At 40.7% G+C, this 20,359-nt stretch overlaps 2 protein-coding genes across 2 annotated transcripts; both read left to right on the top strand.

Moving 5' to 3' along the window:
* Positions 1–10,083: 10,083 nt before the first annotated feature.
* LOC6577902 (circumsporozoite protein) lies at positions 10,084–11,678 on the top strand. Its single transcript, XM_002003797.4, has 2 exons — positions 10,084–11,002; positions 11,193–11,678. Exons 1-2 carry the CDS (start codon positions 10,221–10,223, stop codon positions 11,473–11,475), a joined length of 1,065 nt encoding a protein of 354 aa, XP_002003833.1. The 5' UTR covers positions 10,084–10,220; the 3' UTR covers positions 11,476–11,678.
* A 95-nt stretch (positions 11,679–11,773) lies between these two features.
* On the top strand, positions 11,774–13,635 carry LOC26528733. The gene is made up of 3 exons (XM_015165896.3): positions 11,774–12,099; positions 12,152–12,576; positions 13,058–13,635. The coding sequence occupies exons 1-3, from the start codon at positions 12,034–12,036 to the stop codon at positions 13,320–13,322; spliced, it is 756 nt and encodes a 251-aa protein (XP_015021382.1). The 5' UTR covers positions 11,774–12,033; the 3' UTR covers positions 13,323–13,635.
* Positions 13,636–20,359: the final 6,724 nt, after the last annotated feature.

Here is a 20,359-nt window from a genome sequence, read left to right as displayed (position 1 = left end):
TGCTCGTTGCATTTGTCGCCTGCGCAGGCCGCGTGTCAGTCGTTTATCAAAAGCGAAACCCCCGTCGAGTATTGCCCACGTCAAGTGCTCGCAATCAATATGTGCATGTGCAGGGTAACATCCGCCACCCTCCCACACACGTTGCCTTGACTATCACCTGCCCTGCTGCTACTGTTGCTGCTGCTGCTGTTGCTGCTGCTGCTGCTGCTGCAGTCTGCGTTCCAATTTCAGCGCATTGCTCGCATTTTTTTCGTATTACGAGAAAAACTCATAATAAAAGCAACTCGAGCGAGTGAATAACATTTGTTTTTCCATGTCGTAAAATATGCACAAAGATTTTCCCAAACAACACTTAGCAACTGTTTAATTGTTGTTGTTGTTGTTCTTCCTCTTGCTGCTGTTGTTGCTGTTGCTGTTGTAGTTTTTGGCAACTTTATGATACGTATAATTGTTGTAAACGACTCGCTATCCAAATGTGTTGCGCCCTATTAATATTATACACAATTTTTATTGCTGTTTATCTTTGTTTTGTGTGTTATTCGCGGCGCCATACACGAGTGCTAGAAAGTTGGCCAGAAATCTATATCCCTATAAATATGTATATGTACATATGTATGTATATATATGTACATACATATATGCAGATATTTCTGCTTTGTTCTAATTATAAATACACTTGATCTTGCAGCGGAATTACACACACACATCTATACACATTGCCCATGGGATTTGCCAATTTCAAGGTGACCTATATCTGTACATGTATTCTATATGCTATATATATAGTTTACAACTATATTTATCATTCTGTGCAAATCGAATGCAAATGAAGTCATTTTGAAATAAATTACGTAAAAACAATAAATGGTAAATATTTTTGTTTTATCTGCGTAGAATGAGTGATATTGTGGAACTTGAAGATGCTAAAAATCATGAAATGGGAAATTTTTTGAATTATTCTAGAAAGTGTAGGGTATTTTCGATTCTTTTACGATCTAATACTTATTTTATTTTATTTTTTAATGTTCTTTAGTTCTCGTAATAATAAAAAATTATGTATTTTTAGAAACCAATTAACATTTGAAAAATTTTCAGGTGCAATTTGTAAGCATTTCAATATTATAAAGCAGCATTCTTAATTTCTAGAAATTATAAAACTTTTAGATTTGAAGCTCAAGTAGATAATATTATATTTGCATGTATTTGAATATATTTATTTCTTATACATGTCCATTTATATTATTAGATACATTATACAAATGTATGCTGTTTATATTGATCTGAGTTTAATATCGTTTTCATAATTTAGATTTAATTCAAATGTAATCTTCAATGTGGGAAAGTCAGTTTTTATTTAATCTTCCGTGTCCAGGCCAGATGCTAAACTTCTTTGAATATCTACGCCAGAAAGCTGTTCACGCATGGAGCCCAGCCACAACTTCAGCACAAGTTGCAGCCGCAACTTATTGACCTCAAATGCGAAGGCTTAATTAAGAGTTAAGCACACACCCACATATTCACAATCACATGTATATACAGTAATATATGCATATACATATATTAAGTGAAGGCCTCTTTCATTATAAATTGCGACCCATAAGAAAATTCTCATTAATTTCTCTGACGGGACAGCAGACAGCCTCAAAGTGTGACCAGCTTGGCGGAGTTGACTGGAGACTGGGGCATTGCATTGGTAAAATGAAATAATTTAGCGCACATTTAATTATCAAAATGTATATATATTCGTATATGTATACAGTATACCTGTATGTGTGTATGCGTGTGTTTGTGCATGGCAAGAGATGCAATTTACAGTATGAGGTAATCGTAAATTGCAGCACAGCAAAGCTCACAGCGCAGCTAACATCTGCCCAGTGCACAGAAATATAAACACACACACATACACACAGAAGCATATGCACATATATTCTCTCATCGACACTCACACACGCGCACAAAAACGAAAAACGAACGTTTCTGACTGGCGGGCATTTGTGTAACAACAACAACAACAATTGTAACCATCGCCATCGCTACCTGACGTCTCTTATCTCTTGCCCATTATCTCTCTCCAAAACAGAAGCAACAACAAGAAACAGCGAGGAGAGTGTCTGTCATTCGTTTGTCATCGTCATCGACTGACGGCAGCGCTGCTAGCAGCCGTAGCTCCCATTTAATACACGAGCTGCTCTGCTGCTCTCTCTGTAGCTCTCTCGCTCTCTCATATGCGCTGGCCGTGCGTTGCGTGTTTGCTTTGTGCGTCTGCGCTTTACTTCGGTAGGTGGAGCTTTGGATGAGAGAGCGCGTGTGCCTTCGTATTGAATTCGCCATGACGCGGCGAATTCGTATTTGTAGTGCCAGCTTTGCGTTTGGCCCCAGTGGCATGTTTTTTGATTAATGAAGTGTGTTAAGAGGCCAAACGTGGAGGCAAACTGTTGCAATGGCAGCGCAGCGACGACGCCAGCTTTGGCCTCGCCAAGGACAATGCCTGCGGCCGACCGGAACGAGTCCTTGATTGAGGTTAGGTTAGCCGCAAGTTAATCAAATCCTGCACCGCTACTTCTTCTGTTTTACCGACGGCAACGACAATCACTGCTGCTGCGCATATAGGCGTGGCATAGACAGTAGCCGTTGCTGTGCCCTCTGTCGCTGCCGCTGCCGCTGCTTCTGCTGCAGTCGCTGCCGTTATCATATCTCTCTATCTCTGTGTCGCCGCAAACGCCGACGCTCTGCCATCGTTGCTGTTGCTGTCGCTGCTCATTTTGCCAGCGTGCGCTCTCTCTCTGTCGCTCTCGTTCTCTGTCTCGCTCGCTATCTATCTCCCTCGCTCGCTTCCTCTCTTATCTCTTCACTATGGCCATCCCGTTCGCGCATCTATGCCGCACCGCTCTCTCACACTTTGACCAACGTAATGTGCTCCAAAATGTCGCCACTGTCGTTGGTCCATTGATGTGCGCTGATAGCAACAGCCGTGGCAGCGCCGTCGTCAGTGACTGCGACTGCGACAGCGACAGCGCTTCAAAATGGCGTTTCACTGTATATGCGTGCGTGCATGCATATACAACGACTTCTGTATGTTTATATGTATGTAAGTATGTATTTATCTATATACATGCGCATTCTCTAGCACGTTTTATCACTCGCCAGATACATAGAGATGTATACATAAACACATAAATTTATATATAAATAAATATACAGAAATATGTATGTGTGGATTTGGCATAAAGCCAGATACAAGCATCTTGCAACTAACTTGTGACTGCCAAAACAAACAAACAAACAAATAACAGCAGCAGGAACGACGGCAACAACAGCAACAGCGATGAGAAGAACAGCAATAACAAACAAGAAGGGAACAAAAGCTTCGGCAGCTTCTCTCTGCCCAGAGCCGCAGCTTTATGGACGCAGCTGCCGCAGCAGCTTCCAATGCTGAGTTTTATGTCTTCATTAACTGAAAAGTTATGAGCCATAAGAGCCAGTGGCCCAGGCAGAAACCGAATCAGAGACTGGGGTAGGGCAGGGTCTCGACTCGGAGTCGAAGTTGGAGTTGAGGCTATAGCTGGCCTCGACCACAGCATCTGTGTGTACGGTAATTGGGATTGTCGGGTGACAATGGCAACCAGAACGACAGTTCCATTCTTCTGGTCAATACATATATACACACATACGTGTGTATGAATGTGCATGTGCATGTGCATGTATGTGGAGAAGGGAGAAGAAACAGTAACAGTAAACGTTAACGTAACGACAAACACTCAACGAATATTTCTGATCTGCGTCATGGTAATCAGGCCCTTTGCCTACCCTCCACACAGCGATTGCCTGGACATGCACTATTTACAGTTAGTGAATGGACTTAAACTTAAAAATGTTAACTTTAAGCATGCCGAAAGTTTTAGAATATTGTTAGAAATTATAACCTGAAATGCAATAGTTAAGATCTCATATTATCGTTTAATCCGGGGTAACTTCTAGTCAGGTTTGCTTATGCATCGCTAACAGTGCACAGTGGTCAACAGACTTATAAATAATTCTCAGATATATACTAAAATATAAAATGATTGTTCATATGCAGGCAATATCATACAATATCATAAATCTATTATTAAACAATTTCATATAATATTATTTTATCTAACAATGACACATGATCCAGCATAATGTGAAATCTGAGGGGTTCTCAGATTGCGGTTCGATGTTTCATGTTGCTCATTTATTCAGCTAATCTCGATAATAATAATCTCAATTGAAAAAGAGTAATAATAAATTGAAAAAAAAAAAAAAAAATGAAAATAAAATAAATAAATAAATAATAAACTTACAAATAATTTTAACTTTTTATTTTTATTTTTGAAATATGTGTAATATGTTTCGTCTTATATGCAATTATATATATTATATAGATATATGAATAATGCCAAAAGGAAAACATAGATTTTTCAACTTAAAATTAACTAAATTATTTTGTGCAGTATTTCTCTGCAATGTATTGTGCAATGATCTTTGCAATTGCTCATTTTCGAGCAGTGCAAATGCATTTGATGCCACTGTGCCAACGAGAGTTTTACACGTTGCGTTGATAACTCATTTCACGTGTCTAGATAGTATTATTACTTACAGCACCGAGAGCTGTTGTCGCCGTCGCTGAGCATGGGACATTGACGTCGCGTCGCTGTAGTCTGAGAGACTCGGCTGCAGCGGGCGTGTGTGCGTGGGGGGGTAAGTTAAGGTAGGGTAAGGTCGGGGCGCTGTTTGTTGCCTGTTTTTAACGAACACTCGTAAAAAAGCGAGCAGTAGCTTTTTTGTTGTTGTTCGTGCCGATGTTGTTGTTGCTTTTGGACTGACTTGGCTGCTGCTGGTGCTGCTGCTGCTGCTGCTGCTGCTGCTGCTGCTGCTGCTGCTGCTGCTGCTGCTGCTGCTGCTGCTGCTGCTGCTGCTGCTGCTGCTGCTGCTGCTGCTGCTGTCGTAGGAAGTCATCAAAACTGTTGTCGTTGCTCGAAGTCGTTCGACATCGTTCCAAGTCGTCCAATATTCTATGGTTGATTCCACACAGGTCTCACTAGTTAACTTCGCTTCACTGATGCGCTTTTTTCAATTTGTCACGTACGGTAGATTTTCACTTCGATATTCTGGCTTGCTCATTACAACAACAACAACAACAGCAACTACTACTACAACGGCAGTAGTAACAGCAGCAACAACAACCAACAGAAATTGTTGTTTCGCAGTGGCAAACACTTAATAACGAATTAGTATTTATGATATTCATAGAATTATACGTTTGTGTCCCGCTAATCTATATAAAAATCGGTTTTGAGCTTGCATGCGGTTGGTCTATCTAATTATGCAAGATTTCCAGGGTCTTAGCCAAGTTTTCTAGGCCAATATAATATACATATATATATATATGATGTAATGTTGACTAAATTATGACGTTGGCCAAAACGTGCGCTGGACACATTTATCATGGCTGGCCGGAATCCGTGCACTCTTGGCCAGCAGCAAAAGCAATAATAACTTTATGTCTTTGGCCACAACACACGGATCCGGCGACTCCAACAAAGCAGCAACAACTACAACAAGTCCTTCAGTTGGCTATGATAGAAAATTGTGTCACGACAGGAAGCAAGATAAGAGCGTAATTTTCTTTCAGCGGCAGCCAATGCCACTGTGAGTGCCACCACCGTTAGCCACCGTGGGGGCACCTGCTTGCCACCGAATGGAACCGTTTGCCCCGGATGTCGACTATCGTGGTTACCGTTAGTCATTTTCATTTTCAGTGATTGTTCAAGCGACGAAGGAGCCACTACGTTCACTTGACTTTTAATGATTGTCACGCTCCCTACATCCACGCCCACCCCACCCCCACGCTCACTCTCTCCCCCTCTCTCCCGCACCAGAAGAGACAGGCGAGTGCCGGCTCAAGCGCCCACTCGAGCTGTGCCTAATTTGCATTTATATTCATAATCTTGGGCATTGCGTCATGAAATATTGCATGTCCCGAACTTGTGACACTTTAATTGCTCACCGGACTACATCCAGGTACAGTGAACACCCAGCAGCTACGACTACTATGTTTCTACTTGTTATTACTATTGTTCTTTATTTATTATTTTTATTATTAGTTTTTTTTTTTTTTTTTTTTTTTTTCCTGTTACGGGTTCAGCTCAGTTCGAGCGCGATCAGTTGTACCGATATTTGCATAAATCGCGCGGACTCATTAGCGTTGTCTATATTGCCAGCCCAGATGGTTTATGGGAGCCCTCTTTCTTGTCTGTGGCCATTTGCTGACTACGTGACTTTTGCGTATTTTGGCGCTTGCCATGTCTGCAGATCGATTTTCAGACAATCCACGGCCACAGCGAACAGATACAGATTCCAAGGCAAGATCAACTCAGTGAAGAACACAAAGGGCGACGCCAAACTAGCGATGAGCGCGTGTTGTACAATTCTAGAGAAAATTTTAGATTACCAGATATTTTTGTAGGGCTTACTGCTGCTTTAGACTAACATCAACGCATATATCTAGATTTTTATACATACATATATCGAGATTTTTATCGTTTCTGGCAGCTTTATTGGGCCCTACGGGACTCTTTACTTTGATTTCATTTACAGCTTCTCCCAGGTTCCTCCCTAATTCCTCCCAGGATCCTTCCAAGTTGCTCCCAGGTTCCTTACAGGTTCCTCCCAAGTTCCTCCCAGGTTGTTCTCTGGTTTATACTAGGTTCCTCCCAGTTCCGCGTTGCATCCTCGCCTGCATTGTCATGTTAAATGCAGCAGAATTTGACCATTTTCCCCAGCACGCATAACCTGAAAGTATTTGTATCATAAAGATTATTTCATTACAAATGACCTAAATTTAGAAAATAATATATACATATATGTTCAGTCCCTTAGTTATGTCTTGACAACAATATTTTTTTATATATAAAGAAACTCATCTATATTATTTCGAAAACAGTTTTGACTCGTGTCACGCAAAGAAAGCACGAGTCACAGCCAGCTCTAGTCTAAAGCATTTGATCAATTGCTGTTATGCTGAGCAAACAGAACCAAGTTCAATTGTTGTCGTTCTTCTTCTTATTGCTTTTGTTGTTGTTGTTGTTGTTGTTATTGTTGCCAGCCAGATAAATGTTTAAAAATACAAACAAAGATACTCGAGATCATGCATACAATGTGGGCTCCCCCGTTCATCCAGCTATCTGACCATGTCAGACCTTCTTTAGAAACGAGCCCTTATCGCCTCAACATACATCCAGCATAATTGAATTTTCAGCATTTATCATCAACCTATATACCACATACAGTCATATAGATATATATATATACATATTTATATATATACTCACTGCACAATTCCATGCCATATAATTCAGGGGGGTAGGGGTCTTGGGGGTTGCTGCCATTTTGTAGCCAACTTATGCTGTCTGCCCCTCACAGGCCTCACTCCCACCTGCCTCCCGCTTCTACTCCCCCACCCGCCCCATCTCTTTAGCCAGTTAAGCACTTTGAGCTATAGCCAAGCGTAAAAAGATGTAAAGACATGCTCGAGTATGCCACTCGATGCCTGGGCAGGTGAAGCTGCAACTGGCTAATGTAATGGGCAATGCGCAATGAGTAATGGGTAATGGGTAGTGGTTAGCTGCATGCTGCTGCTGGGGCGCACCTCTGGGGGCGTGTTTGCATTGCCACAAAATGCCAAAGAAGCGTAAACTGCCATTTTGCCATACGAAGTCGAAATTGCGGCAGCAATAACAACAGCAGGAATATGTTTATAGAGCGTAATAGTATTTAGATACCCTGTAAAATAATATATATATGACTACAGACAAGGATAAAGAGAGAGAGAGAGACAGAGAGAGAGAGAGAGAGAGAGGAAGGAGTGAGGGAGAGAGTGAGGAATGAGGGAGTGAAAAAGAGAGAATGGGCAGAGAGAGGGAAAAAGTGAGAATTCGAGAACATTTTTTCTTAGGTATACTGAGCTATAAGACTTATGCAGCAAGAACACCCAGATAGAGAATGTGTGTGGATGAGATATCAATAAACGAATTAGACACGCAGAAGATATTTTTCTCGTCTATATAGTCTACGAAGACGGTTCAGTATATGAGTGAAAGGGTAAGAGAGAAACAGAGAAGAGGAGCAGAATAGATTTTTCCGCAAGCTGAACACAACTATAAAGCATTGTCTATATCTCCAATATATTTCAAAGGGTCCTGAATCCCAAAGTGCAAAAAACTCAATAAATTTTCATTGAATATAGGAAAGGAAGTTGATGAAGGAGTCAACAACTGGATCGCAAGCTGATACCGATTTTGAAAAAATTGTAAATATTTTGCACCTCAATAAAAACACATAATAAGTCTATCGACGTCACTTTGGCTATGTCTGCAGCTAATATCCCAATTGGCTGCACTGCGCCCATATACAGGGTATTTAAATTAAAACTGAAATTGTATGTGAAATAAAGTATTTCATTATGCTTGTAATTTGAATTGTATGCATCGACGGGGCCAGCGCATTTGCACGCATTTTAGTCGCATTCGGTGGCTGCTTTAAGTGGGTTTTCTGCCAGCCACGCCCACGCTCACGCCCAGCCAGTAACATTCCATGATAGACCTTAGCCACGTACTCTCCAGTTGGTCGTGTTTTTAGTCAAGTCCCCGTCAAATTGGCTGAGCAAAAATCTGTATTACTTCTGGTTGGCAAAGCGCGCACAAAAATATCCTCAAACAATGGCTAAAAAGGACATTTGCAAAATGTGCTACCAGCTGAGATTCGGCAGCTCCTCCACTAGCCAGCGTAGCGTCAAATTTTCATTCTTGACAATCTAATTAGCTTACAGCAATTAACGGACAAGTAAACAAGTAAAGTGTGCCTAAATTAATTGACCAGCCAGCAGATACCCTGTGTAGCGTTGGAAACTTTTAAATTTGTTAGCTGTAATGAAGTTCATACATCAAAGTTGAACTATGAACTTTGATATATAGAAAGTTCTAAAAAAAAACCTTTAGACAAAATGTCTATTTTTATACCCTGAACCCATTGAAAATGGGAAATCAGGGTATAATGGTTTTGTTAAAAGTATGTAACAGGCAGAAGGAGGCGTGGCAGACCCCACAAAGTATATATATTCATGATCAGGGCGACGAGCTGAGTCGATTTGGCCCTGTCCGTCTGTCTGTCCGTCCGTCCGTCCGGCCGTATGTATGAACGCGTCGATTTCAGAAAATATAAGAGCTAGAGACTTTAATTTTTTTTTTAAATGTCCGTAATTACAGCGCGGATATCAAATTTATCATTAAAAATCGATAACTCATGCCGATCATTTTTATCGATAAAAAACCTTATCGAAAACCAGTTATAAAATTATATCTCCTACACCTTTTTTGCTAGAGTCTCCAAATTTTTAATGAATGCTTATATGCATTTTATGCAATTTCGGTTTTTGTTAAAATTTACCCCCACCCCCATATTTGTAAAAAGCGTATTTCAAATACTAGAGACTTGTGATTTGGCAAATACATGTAATCATAATCTGAAAGTTTCATGAAGATCGTATGTCCACAAAAAAAGTTATTAAACAATTAAGTTCTCATAGTAAGCGCACACTGCAGCCCATGCGTGTTTATGCGTGGGTGCTTGTGTGCGTATGTGTTTGTGTATGTGTGTGTATGTATGTGTATGTGTTTGTGTATATGTGTGTGTGTGTATGCGTTTGTGTGTGTATGCCTGTGTGTGCGTGCGTGCGTGTGTGTGTGTGCGTGTTTCTTGTGTAAGCTGAAAGACGCGAAAAATGATTGAAATAGCTATTGCTCCAAGGGTTCAGGGGATCCGTAGTCGAGCAGTCTCGACTATAGCTTTCTTACTTGTTTTTCTCGTACCTTTCCTCTTGGCACTTCCATATAATTTAATGATTTTTACACGTTACAGTTTCTGCATATTAATTATGAGTCCATTCGAAGTTATTCAAGGTTGCTATTCGCGAAAATGCAGCTAGGTGAACGAAAGTGATTCGCTCATATATTTTCAAAGTAGGCATTACGTATGTTGCCGTGGCACAACTATTCGTAGCTATTTTCTAAACAGATTATATTTGAAAACGAACTCTATGAGTTCGCACCCGATTCCTATTTTCCAAATCAAAGAGAAATTCATTTCATGCGTGAATCTGTTTGAGCAAACACAAATTTCTAGTTTATTTCGCATCCAAAATGTTGAAGCCAAATTTTGTTTTTGTTTTGGCTGTCGGATGCCTGATCGGCGCACAGCTACACTGTTCTGCAGCTCTTCCACGAGGCGATAGGGCACCAAAAGTTTTGGTTGCCGAAAAGAAATCGGCCGATAAGACTGTTATGAGTTTATTTGGGAATAAAAACCAAGGCCATGCGCCGCACACGAATGACACCGTCAGTAAGGTGAAAGTCGGAACACAGACCCCAAAGGTGAGCTTAACAACGGAGAGCATAGCTCAGGGTCCGACTACCAGTCCTGGTACAGGCGTTAAACCAAGTCAAGGCGGTGCCGGCGGTGGGGTCCTGGGATTTAGTGAAAGTAAACTCAATCGGGATGGTATCGAGAGACAAGATGATGGTGATACTGCTGGAGGTGCTGGAGGTGGTGATGCTGCTGGAGGTGCTGGAGGTGGTGCTGGTGCTGGAGGTGGTGATGGTGGTGGTGCTGGTGCTGGTGCTGGTGCTGGAGGTGGTGCTGGTGCTGGTGCTGGAGGTGGTGCTGGTGCTGGTGCTGGTGGAGAAGGTCCTACAAATGCTAATGCAGGAGGTGCTGCCGCCGGTGGGGGTAATGCCGTCCCTCCTGGTGCTAAAATTTCTCGGAACGGACTTCCACGATTCATCAAAGATAGCAAGGGCAACTGGGTGTACAACCAGTGGGGCGTTACCTATGGAATAATTGGCCAAGACACTCGCTTCGTCGTCGGACAGACCATCCAGGCTAACAAAATCGACTCCAATGCCCAGAAAAATTATTATCCAGAGTAAGTGCTTGCGTTAATTAAATATATGGGGGAAAGAGAATCCATTCCTGTTTATTTGTAGAATTTATGATCCGATATTTTCAAGATAAAAATCCATTTTTGTTATTTTTATTATTCTAACTATGTATATATAATATAATTTTATTATTTTTGTATTTTTTTCTCAAACAATTCTCTCTTCCCTCAACAGTGGCCCCCTCTCCACGGTCTGTGCAAGCGCATCGACAGTATATAATGTGCCCATTGTCAGGAATTGGCTGGTGCGTAAGGTCTATAGTTACCCAATCAAAAGTCGACCCATTTGGAACGAGCTGCGCATGCACATCTATAAGTCGGGCAATTCCGAGGAGTGCCACGACGTAGCCAAGTTCAAAACATGGCGGGAGTATCAGGAGTGCGCAATCAGACGTAATATGCGCCTGGATTCCATTATTCCAATGTATCCAATGCACCAAATGGGCAGCGGATTCTAATACCATGCAGCCAGAACATCTCAAGTCAGATCGGTCGGTCAGTGTGTGCATAGAGTCTAAATGGATTGCAACTTTTACCTCCGTCTTCGCCCGTATTTCATGCTATGCCTTAATGTAGTATACATATGTGCTAAGTACTGTCCAGAATACAAATTATAGAATATAATGTTGATCCAGCCAAATATACATATGTATATGTCATATATGCCCGTTTGAGTAGCCATAGCTGTCATTGAGTCATTGAGCATCATTTGATCTGTGTATATATGTCGAGACTCTGGGAATGGTTAAATTATTGATCAAGTTCTCATTAATCAGTAAGTTTTGATAAACTCAATTAACGATTCAAAGACTTTTTACCTTGTCAATCGAGCGAGAGATAGATTACGCAAACTCCTCACAGTTTGAGTATTCCCCAAGTTCACATACTGTGCTTTCAATTGAAATTGAAAACGAAGAGTGCTTTTTAAATGCTGTTAAAGGTTTTATTGCGATTTTGTAGCGATCGTTGAGTAAGGTATATAAATTTTTTGTACAATTTTGTTTACATTTACATATATGTTTGTAATGCCTAATGGAAATTTTGGTATATTTATACTGGCAATTATCGCTTGCCACATGAATGTAAGTCTCAGTCGACTTGCGTTGGTATTGTTAATTCAATCAGCTCTTGCAGGCAACACTTTCTGCGAATTTGAATGTAGCAACGCGAGGAATCCCTGCTCACAAGATCACCGGGAAACCCGAACTTCGTTTAATTGACAAGAATAAGTCGAATGGAATGCATATATTTGGTCAAAAGGCAAAAGAGCAATCCAGGCTATCTACAAAGCTTATGCGGCTTCTGGATGATAGTAACAATGCTACCAAGATCGTATCAAGAGGAGCACGCAAGCAGACCGAATCTACCACCGAAGAACGAAACAAGTTCAGCTTATCATTGCCGAGTTTCAAAAGGAACTATAAAGGCAACTGGGTTTATCACATTTGGGGCTTTACCCTTGGCAATGTTTGGCAGGATACGCGCTTTAGGATACATGGAGCAGTTACTCTACCACGGATTTTGGTCGACTCAGAGGCAGTTAAATCCTATTATCCCTTGTAAGCATTGACGATCAACGAATCAAAGCTCTTGACTGTATAATATATATATATATATTTTTTGTGGGATACTTGCGGAAATGTCCTTAACAAGCAGGAGGTCGCTATACTATTGATGACGACAGTGAATCGATTTAGCTTTCTCTCTCCGTCCATCTATCCGTCCGTCTATCCGTCTGTCCGTCTATCCATCCGTCCATCCACCTCTCCGTGCGTCTGTCCGTCTATCTGTCCGTCCGTATGAACGCAGCGATCTCGTAAACCACACAAGCTACAGGCTACAGGCGAAATTTCAAATGTGCAGTTGGGTATACCTTACAATTTTTTCTGTAAGTTTTCAAACACTTCTGACAATTTTGTTAATAATTTCGGACTAATCTCATATCAAATATTTATATATTTAAATAAATATTATCATCCACATTATAAATATTATTATATTATTAATAATGTTATCATCCACATTATCCGTTGTATACAGAGGAAATTTGGGGACCGCGTGTGTAGGCAGGTCAACAATTTATAACTTTCCCAAAGTGATGAGCTATGTAATGCCCAAAAAGCGCGCTCTGCTCCAACATAGGCCAATCTGGACTGATCTTCGGCGAAAGATTTATTTACAGGGCCGATCCGAGGAGTGTCATACGAAAGAATTTGTCAATTGGAGAGAGTTTGCGGAGTGCCAGCTAAGACGTCACATGCGTATGGAATACTTGATTCCGAAATACCCATTGCAACAACTGTGAGAACCCTTGAACTTGATCTAATTCCTGATCTTTCGGACAGCACTCGCCACAAAGACAATCCAGATTACTGTATTTTATTCAATAAGTAGCAGACCGACCCTAAACAGATTTTTTCGCTATATATGTGGGTAGTGTTAGACAGAAAGAACAATTAGAGCATCAGACACTACAAATATTTGTAATATAAGAATTAAGTTTTAAGTTATTGAAAGTTCAATTTTGATCAGCTCATGATGTATTTTGTAAAGACAATGTTTTGATCAACCTCGAATACTAAATAATTTTATTTATTAAATTTTAAATACTATTATAATGATATACTATACCATATTACTTGCCTTGCTTGACTTTAAGTTTTTCATTCGTATTCCTAATTAAATATATTAATATCCCTAATATTTACTTGAATACCAACTAAGTCAACTCAAAATTGTAGCAGTCGGAGTTCTCATTCTATAATTTCTTATACTACAGGGTGTGCAAACATTTCCCAAGACATATGTATGCTCGCAGATAAAAGAGAGCAGAGTTTGTGTAGTTGTGTGTCTGAGTTTGTGGTTTCCATAGATTACGAGCACAATTGAATATGCCCGTGTGTGAGTGAGTGTGTGGCAACGCCCACCACATGCCACGCACATCGGCCAACCATCGACCGCCCCTAACGAGCGTCGAGCATGTGTGTGTGGTAATAGTCCTTTGCAGTTGCTCCTTACAAATGCTGCTACTCCTGCTGCTACTGCTGCTGCTGCTGCTGCTGCTACTCCCGCTGCTGGTTATGCCCGAGCTGTTTGCTGGCTTCGAGTCGAATGCGAAACGATTTAATTTGTTTCGGAGGTAATGCGGCATATGCCTGCCCTCGGCCTGGGAGTTGCCGCACAGATTGAGTGTTAAACATGTCCAAAGACTTGCCAAGCGGCCAAAACCAAGAATGTGTGGCCAACTGGGAAGTGCTCGACCTGAAGATATCGCTTAGAGAAGAAGAAAGTGCTTGGATATACTCGAACGAAGTGAGTTGTGAACGTAAACTAGAGTAACAAACTGGAGGACTTTAGCTCTTGTAAATCTTTTAGATCGCAAAATCCATACTTATAGATACCATACTTATCGATACCATTGATTTAATTTTAAATTAGTCTAAATTTTGGAATACCTACATTCTAGAATTTGTAGACTCTAGAAACTACGTAAGTAGTTTCCGATATAAAGTCTTCTCTATAGAATCCAATCCGAAATCTATAGACATGGCTAGCTAACAAAATACCCTATCCTATGTAAGTTCTCAGGCAAAAAGAATGCTGAAATGCTTTTTCAGCCTTCAGAATTTATTACACACAACGAGAGTGCAGGGCGATTTGCATTTATGAATAATGTAGGATAGCCAGGATAGGCGGACTGCCCCACCCACCGCGCAGTGGACGGGGCTGCTTGACTTGACTTTTGTGGCGTGTCTTTTTGTGGCGTCAACCACTGAAACCACCGAAAAGCCAATGACAGGTGCGCGCACACAAAGTTGGCCTAAGCCACTTGGCTTTTTCATTTCTATAACCTTTGCATGACCACACGGACCAAGAGAGTGTGTGTAGGTGTGTGTGTGTGTGTGCGTGAGTGTGTGCGAAACTGATACTCCTTTCCACACACAATCACACACACACACACACACACACGCACACACGCACACACTGGGGCACGTGCGCAGAGTCGAGACATTGGTCACGAAAAGCGGAAATGCTGATAAGGAATTTCAATGTTTTGTTTCTCTTATATTTTTTTATTTCGTTGTCGTGTTTAATGTCTTTTTGTCGTGCTTAGTGTCTTTAGTGCCATGCGTGTGTATGCGTGTGTGTGTGACCATATAATCTTTATACATACACATAAAATACTAAGTTACTGACCAGCAGCTCCTTAAGCGATTTTGTGCCTGAGCGTGAGACAAGAAGTCCTCCTAGCCCAGCCCTGACAAATGCATGAAACAGTACATTTCTTAAGGGGGTGTAAAGGGGGGCGCAGCTAGGAGAGGGCCAGAGTCCGGGCTTATGAGCATTGCATGTGATAGTTATAATAAATGGAGCTGACCATGGAAAGAGCTCAAAGCCCCAAGCATTAGGCCAAACAGTGCTTAACTTGCCTTTGACTGGGTATATGATAGAGTAATTGGATGTTTGATAAGGTTTGGGACAAAACTTGGAGGGGGAAGAATGTTAAATTGGTAAGCAATGTAAGTGATGTATATAAGAAGAAATTAAAGCTTAGCTGCGGCTGCCTTTATATCAAAATCTCAAATGATTGAATCATTAAAGCTCGAGCTCTAAATAAAAATTTGAGATTTCACACAGGAAAAGATCCTTAAATATATATAGGAATCAGCATAAATTAATTGTAAGTCTAATCAATTTAGGCGAGAAATTTTAAAATTCAAAGCAAGGCACATGAGTAAGTATTCCAAATTTCAAGTCTCTAGCTTTAATATCTCCTTTGATTGTACGCAACCGATATACTCATTCCAGTTTCGTGAGTGAGTTAAATAAAGAGTAAGTATTACTTTATCTATATCTATGATTTACATCTAAATGAAAACACTTTCCCAGCGCAAACCAATCCAAATACAATGGAAAAACCAACTACAACATCATTAAGACTGTCAGACTCTTGAGAATTGAATTGAGGCAGCAAAATATTGTATATAGACGTCGACTGAATTCGAAACTTACGATCCTTTTTATGTCACTGCGGGCAAAACAAATCTTAATAGTCTGTCATAAAACGTACATAAAACGGCGCGCGTAATTCATAATTCAAATCGTTTTTCCAATTTCCAAATATCCGCCGCAGAGCAGTGCAGTTCCTGTGGCCAGCTGTGCGGTAATCTTCAGACAGCTCAGCCACTTATCAAATTTCACACTCGATTTCTAGTGGAACGCGTTGAAGTCTTTTCGATTTACTCGCATTGGATGCACCTCCAAACGAGGCCAAGCGTCGCATCGCATCGAATCGCCGTCGCATCTATGTGACAGACTCAATTTGGGGAAAATCTATATAAATTTGTATATATGTATATATGGATTTATGTATGCTCATAACAATTAGGAAGAAGTCAAGTGGTAGCTGCGGTTGAGCAAGCCGAGCTGAGTTGAGTTGGGAAAATGTTTTGGAAAAATCTGTGACTAGATAAAGATTGGGAACTCTCATGAGCGAGCCTCCAAGAGCTACCCTCGAGTGAGCACGAGGCGCACCATTCTGTGGACGAGGATGATTATCTCAAACTGAAATTCACAGGCCTCTTGAGAGTTTCGAAACAAGCACGTGACTTATGTATACAAAGGGAAAGACAGAGAGAGAGAGAGAGAGGTCGTGACAAAGAGTGAGTAGAGGGGCGCGAGTGAGCCGTAATTCAATTTGCTGTTGGGTACCGCGGGCATGTTTAATTTCATTTCAAACGTATTTAAGCTAAAACCAAAACCTAACCATTCCAAAGCAGCCAACACAATGAACCGGGTTGGTTTCCGTTTCGGTTTTGGTTTCCAGCTTCAGTTGGGCGTCTGCTCTCCGGTCAAACAGGCGAGGGCGAGGGCGAGGGTGCGCGCAAAATGTTCAATTTAAAAATTTATGCAATTATGAGCCGCAAATATTATTACATAAACACACAAGCACAAATACGACCAGTGGAAGGGCACTGCCAGCAGTTGGGGGACAGCAAATGAGCAGCGTGTGGAGCGAGTGGACAGCATTAACTAACGGGTAGGCCAGCAAATCAGCATAGCATCTAAATATGAATATGTTCAAATGGCTTTTAACTATGAGATTGTGGGAAAGTTAAGAATAACCATATGTTGAGAGCATCAAGAGGAGGAAGGAGCAGACTTGACTGAAAAGTAACGAGTGTAAAGTGAGTGAGTGTATAGTAACGAGTAGCATACGACTTATAGCACTTAAAGAGAAAGATGTAACGGATGGAATGAAACGAGCATCAGGCGCAGTGCATCATAATATGAAGCGATTGATGATAAAAAAAATGAAAAATAATGAACATAAATAATAAGTGTAATAAGCTGAGAGCAGTAAATAACTGAATGAATAAATGAGTATCGAGTAAGAAGTAACGAGTAGATAGAAACAAAGAATAGTATAATATATACATATATTAATATCAGTAAAATAGCTGCATTGAAACGTAAAGGAGTAAATAATAAGTAAATGGTATGAAATGAGTCAGGTGATTTAAATATTGTATGAGTACGTACTCAGGGGGCAGTTGGAAAGTAGCAAAAACTAAGTACTGAGAGACAAATACCAAGCTATGGAGAAGGAGAATAAGGGGCAACAGACACGCAACGCTCGTATTCATAAAAGCAGCGAGTTACCTATCGAAAATTCCAGATAATTAGCAACAAGTAGTGGAGGAGTTGCCCAGTCTATAAGTATATGATAGTAACATATATATGATTAATTAATTAAATGCTCATATACAACCTAACAAAATCGTGGCGAGTAATCAGTAACGAGTAGTTAGTAACGTGTATCTTTATTGAGCGCTTGACAAGCATAGATGAGCTACGACGGTAAAATGCTGGTAGATAAGCAGTTACTCAAATAAAATACGTTAATTAAATTTGATAGAAGGAGTAACTTATAGCGAGTAGTGAATAGCGAGTATACGAATTGAGCGCAAGACCAGTCTATAATCAATTTTACGATCAGAATTCGAATAGTCAATTAATTGTTCTATTACAATTTAACTATAAACATCATAGCATAACTATATATTATATGGTATGTGTTATATGCATTATATATTATATAGAATATATGCTATAGATAAGATTAATAGAATATTCAATTAAATATCGATACGCTAATAGACAAACATTATCCTAAATGTGATTTGGCCAATAAACTGTAAGCATAACGAGCAGCCTTTTGGCTAGTGTATTGAGCTGGTGGGTCAGTTGGGGGTGGCGTTACGCTGGCAACATATTGATAGACAATAATTTGTCTTAATGAAATTTTGTTATTATTTATGAGATTGCCGGAACGTGAAGGAGTAGTAAACGTTTTTCCGTTTTCCTTCAACAATTTCGGGGGATGTGCTCATGTGTCCTACGGCTTCGGGCCTTCATTGAGAGCAACGTCGTCGCTGTGAAAACAAAAACAAGCTGTTGTTGCCACTGTTGTTTGTTGGATTGCTTCGCATTGTTGCAGGAGCCGCCTTCCGCTTGCCCGCCAGGCAATTAGTGTTGTTGCTTGCCGGCCAAACCCCCGTTCTAGATTTGTGGCCTGTTGTTAGGACGGTGGATGGGTGGGAGTGGTGTTGGTAGTGGCAGTGGCAGTGGTAGTGGTGCGGCATGTGCCCAGGTTGCCCGCCTGGCAGGTTGTGTCTTTTATGTGCTGTGTGCATAATTTATTGTTTTTCTTATGGCAGGCAACTCTGTCCGAAACTTGGAAGCCCCATTTCAATTATCACATTTTCACTTCTGCATTTTCTCCGGGTTACGTTTGGAAATGTTCTTTTGTAATTAGATTTGCTTTTTGCTGTTGCCTTTCAACGCCTTCCCATTGGCAACCACAAAGCGCAGGTCCGAGTCAAAGACTCAAAAAGCTCTTAATGGGGCTTCCCCGCTGCGCTTCAGTGTGTGTGTGTGTTTACATTGAGCATTTGAGTCTTGCGTCCTTCGTTATTCGTATTTTTGACTACTGTTAAATCATTTTCCAGATCTCAAATCAATTGAATTTAAATTGAATTTTAAATTGGCCACGAGCTGACACATGGCTGAGAGTTGAGGCTAGTTGGGCGTGGCAAGGTTTCTAGTTTCGCTTGCATTTGACAGTCCATATGGGAGGCTGAAGTTGATTTTACTTATCTTGTTGTTGAAAGATGTCGAAGATGTCAATAATATCGTCAGCTGGATTATTTCTTATATGAAAGAATCAAATTTTATGTGGAAAATGAATCTAGATTATTATTAACCTATACTACTCTAATATTACAGTAACTGTGTATGTGTGTGACCTAATAAATATAAAATATATTAAATTAAAATATATTAAATTACAAAATAAAGAAATATATTTATAAAGTATATATTTATAATAATTTTAAATGTCAGTAGAATCCGGCTATAACGACTCCGCTTATAGCGTCTGTACGGTTATTGCGTCGAAAATTCTTTTCCCCAGACAAACTTATATGAGTAAACTCGTACAGTTATAGCGTCTTCCGGGTATAACGACGATCCCTTGAAGCCCGGATACTTCTGTATTATAAATAGTATAGTATAGTATTATAAATAGTATTACAGCGTAATTCCTATGCCTTAGGAGTCTGCACTTCTCAGCCGCTGCCTCTGCTAAGCTTGTGGGAGTAACTGACTCACTGTTTGTTCGATTAACTTATTTGACAGCCGTCCACCTCCTGCGAGCCGTTCACAATGGCAGAAAGTAAAAGTGGGCATGGCAATAATACAAAGAGAATGAACTAGTTAAAGAAGTGCTAGAAAGCTACAGCAGATCAGAAACCCCCACTCTCACTCTAACTCTCTCTCTCTATCTCACATTCCCTCTGTCAAAATCTCACTCTATCGTTGTTGTTGAACTGCAGCTGATGCTGGGTCAGAAGCAGGAGTCGAAGCAGGAGCAGGAGCAGAATCAGTAGCAGAGGCAGGGACAAAGGTGAGCCTCGTCGAGCCTCAAGTTGAATCGTCGTCACGCGCATTGTCGACATAAATGCACAATTTGCGCATAAAAGCATACACACACACACACACTCTCACACACACACAGGCTCATATTCAATGTACTTCCGGTGGCAGGACCTCCAGTGAACGACAGGGGTAGGGGCGGCACCCCGCAAGCGTCTGTTTTGATATGTGTGTGTGTGTGTGTGTGTGTTTCAAGGCCCTCTGACAGGGATAATACACATACTTAATTGCTCAAAATGATGCGATTGTGGTGCCGATGCATATGCCATTTATATATCATATACATACATATATTCTATATATAAATATTCTATATACACATATACACATATATTCGCTTACAAG

Source organism: Drosophila mojavensis, unplaced genomic scaffold (assembly GCF_018153725.1).
Source record: "Drosophila mojavensis isolate 15081-1352.22 unplaced genomic scaffold, ASM1815372v1 contig_49, whole genome shotgun sequence".
In the NCBI taxonomy this organism is placed as follows: domain Eukaryota; kingdom Metazoa; phylum Arthropoda; class Insecta; order Diptera; family Drosophilidae; genus Drosophila; species Drosophila mojavensis.
The sequence above is the reverse complement of the archived record's forward strand: the minus strand, read 5'-3'. Positions and strand labels throughout refer to the sequence as shown.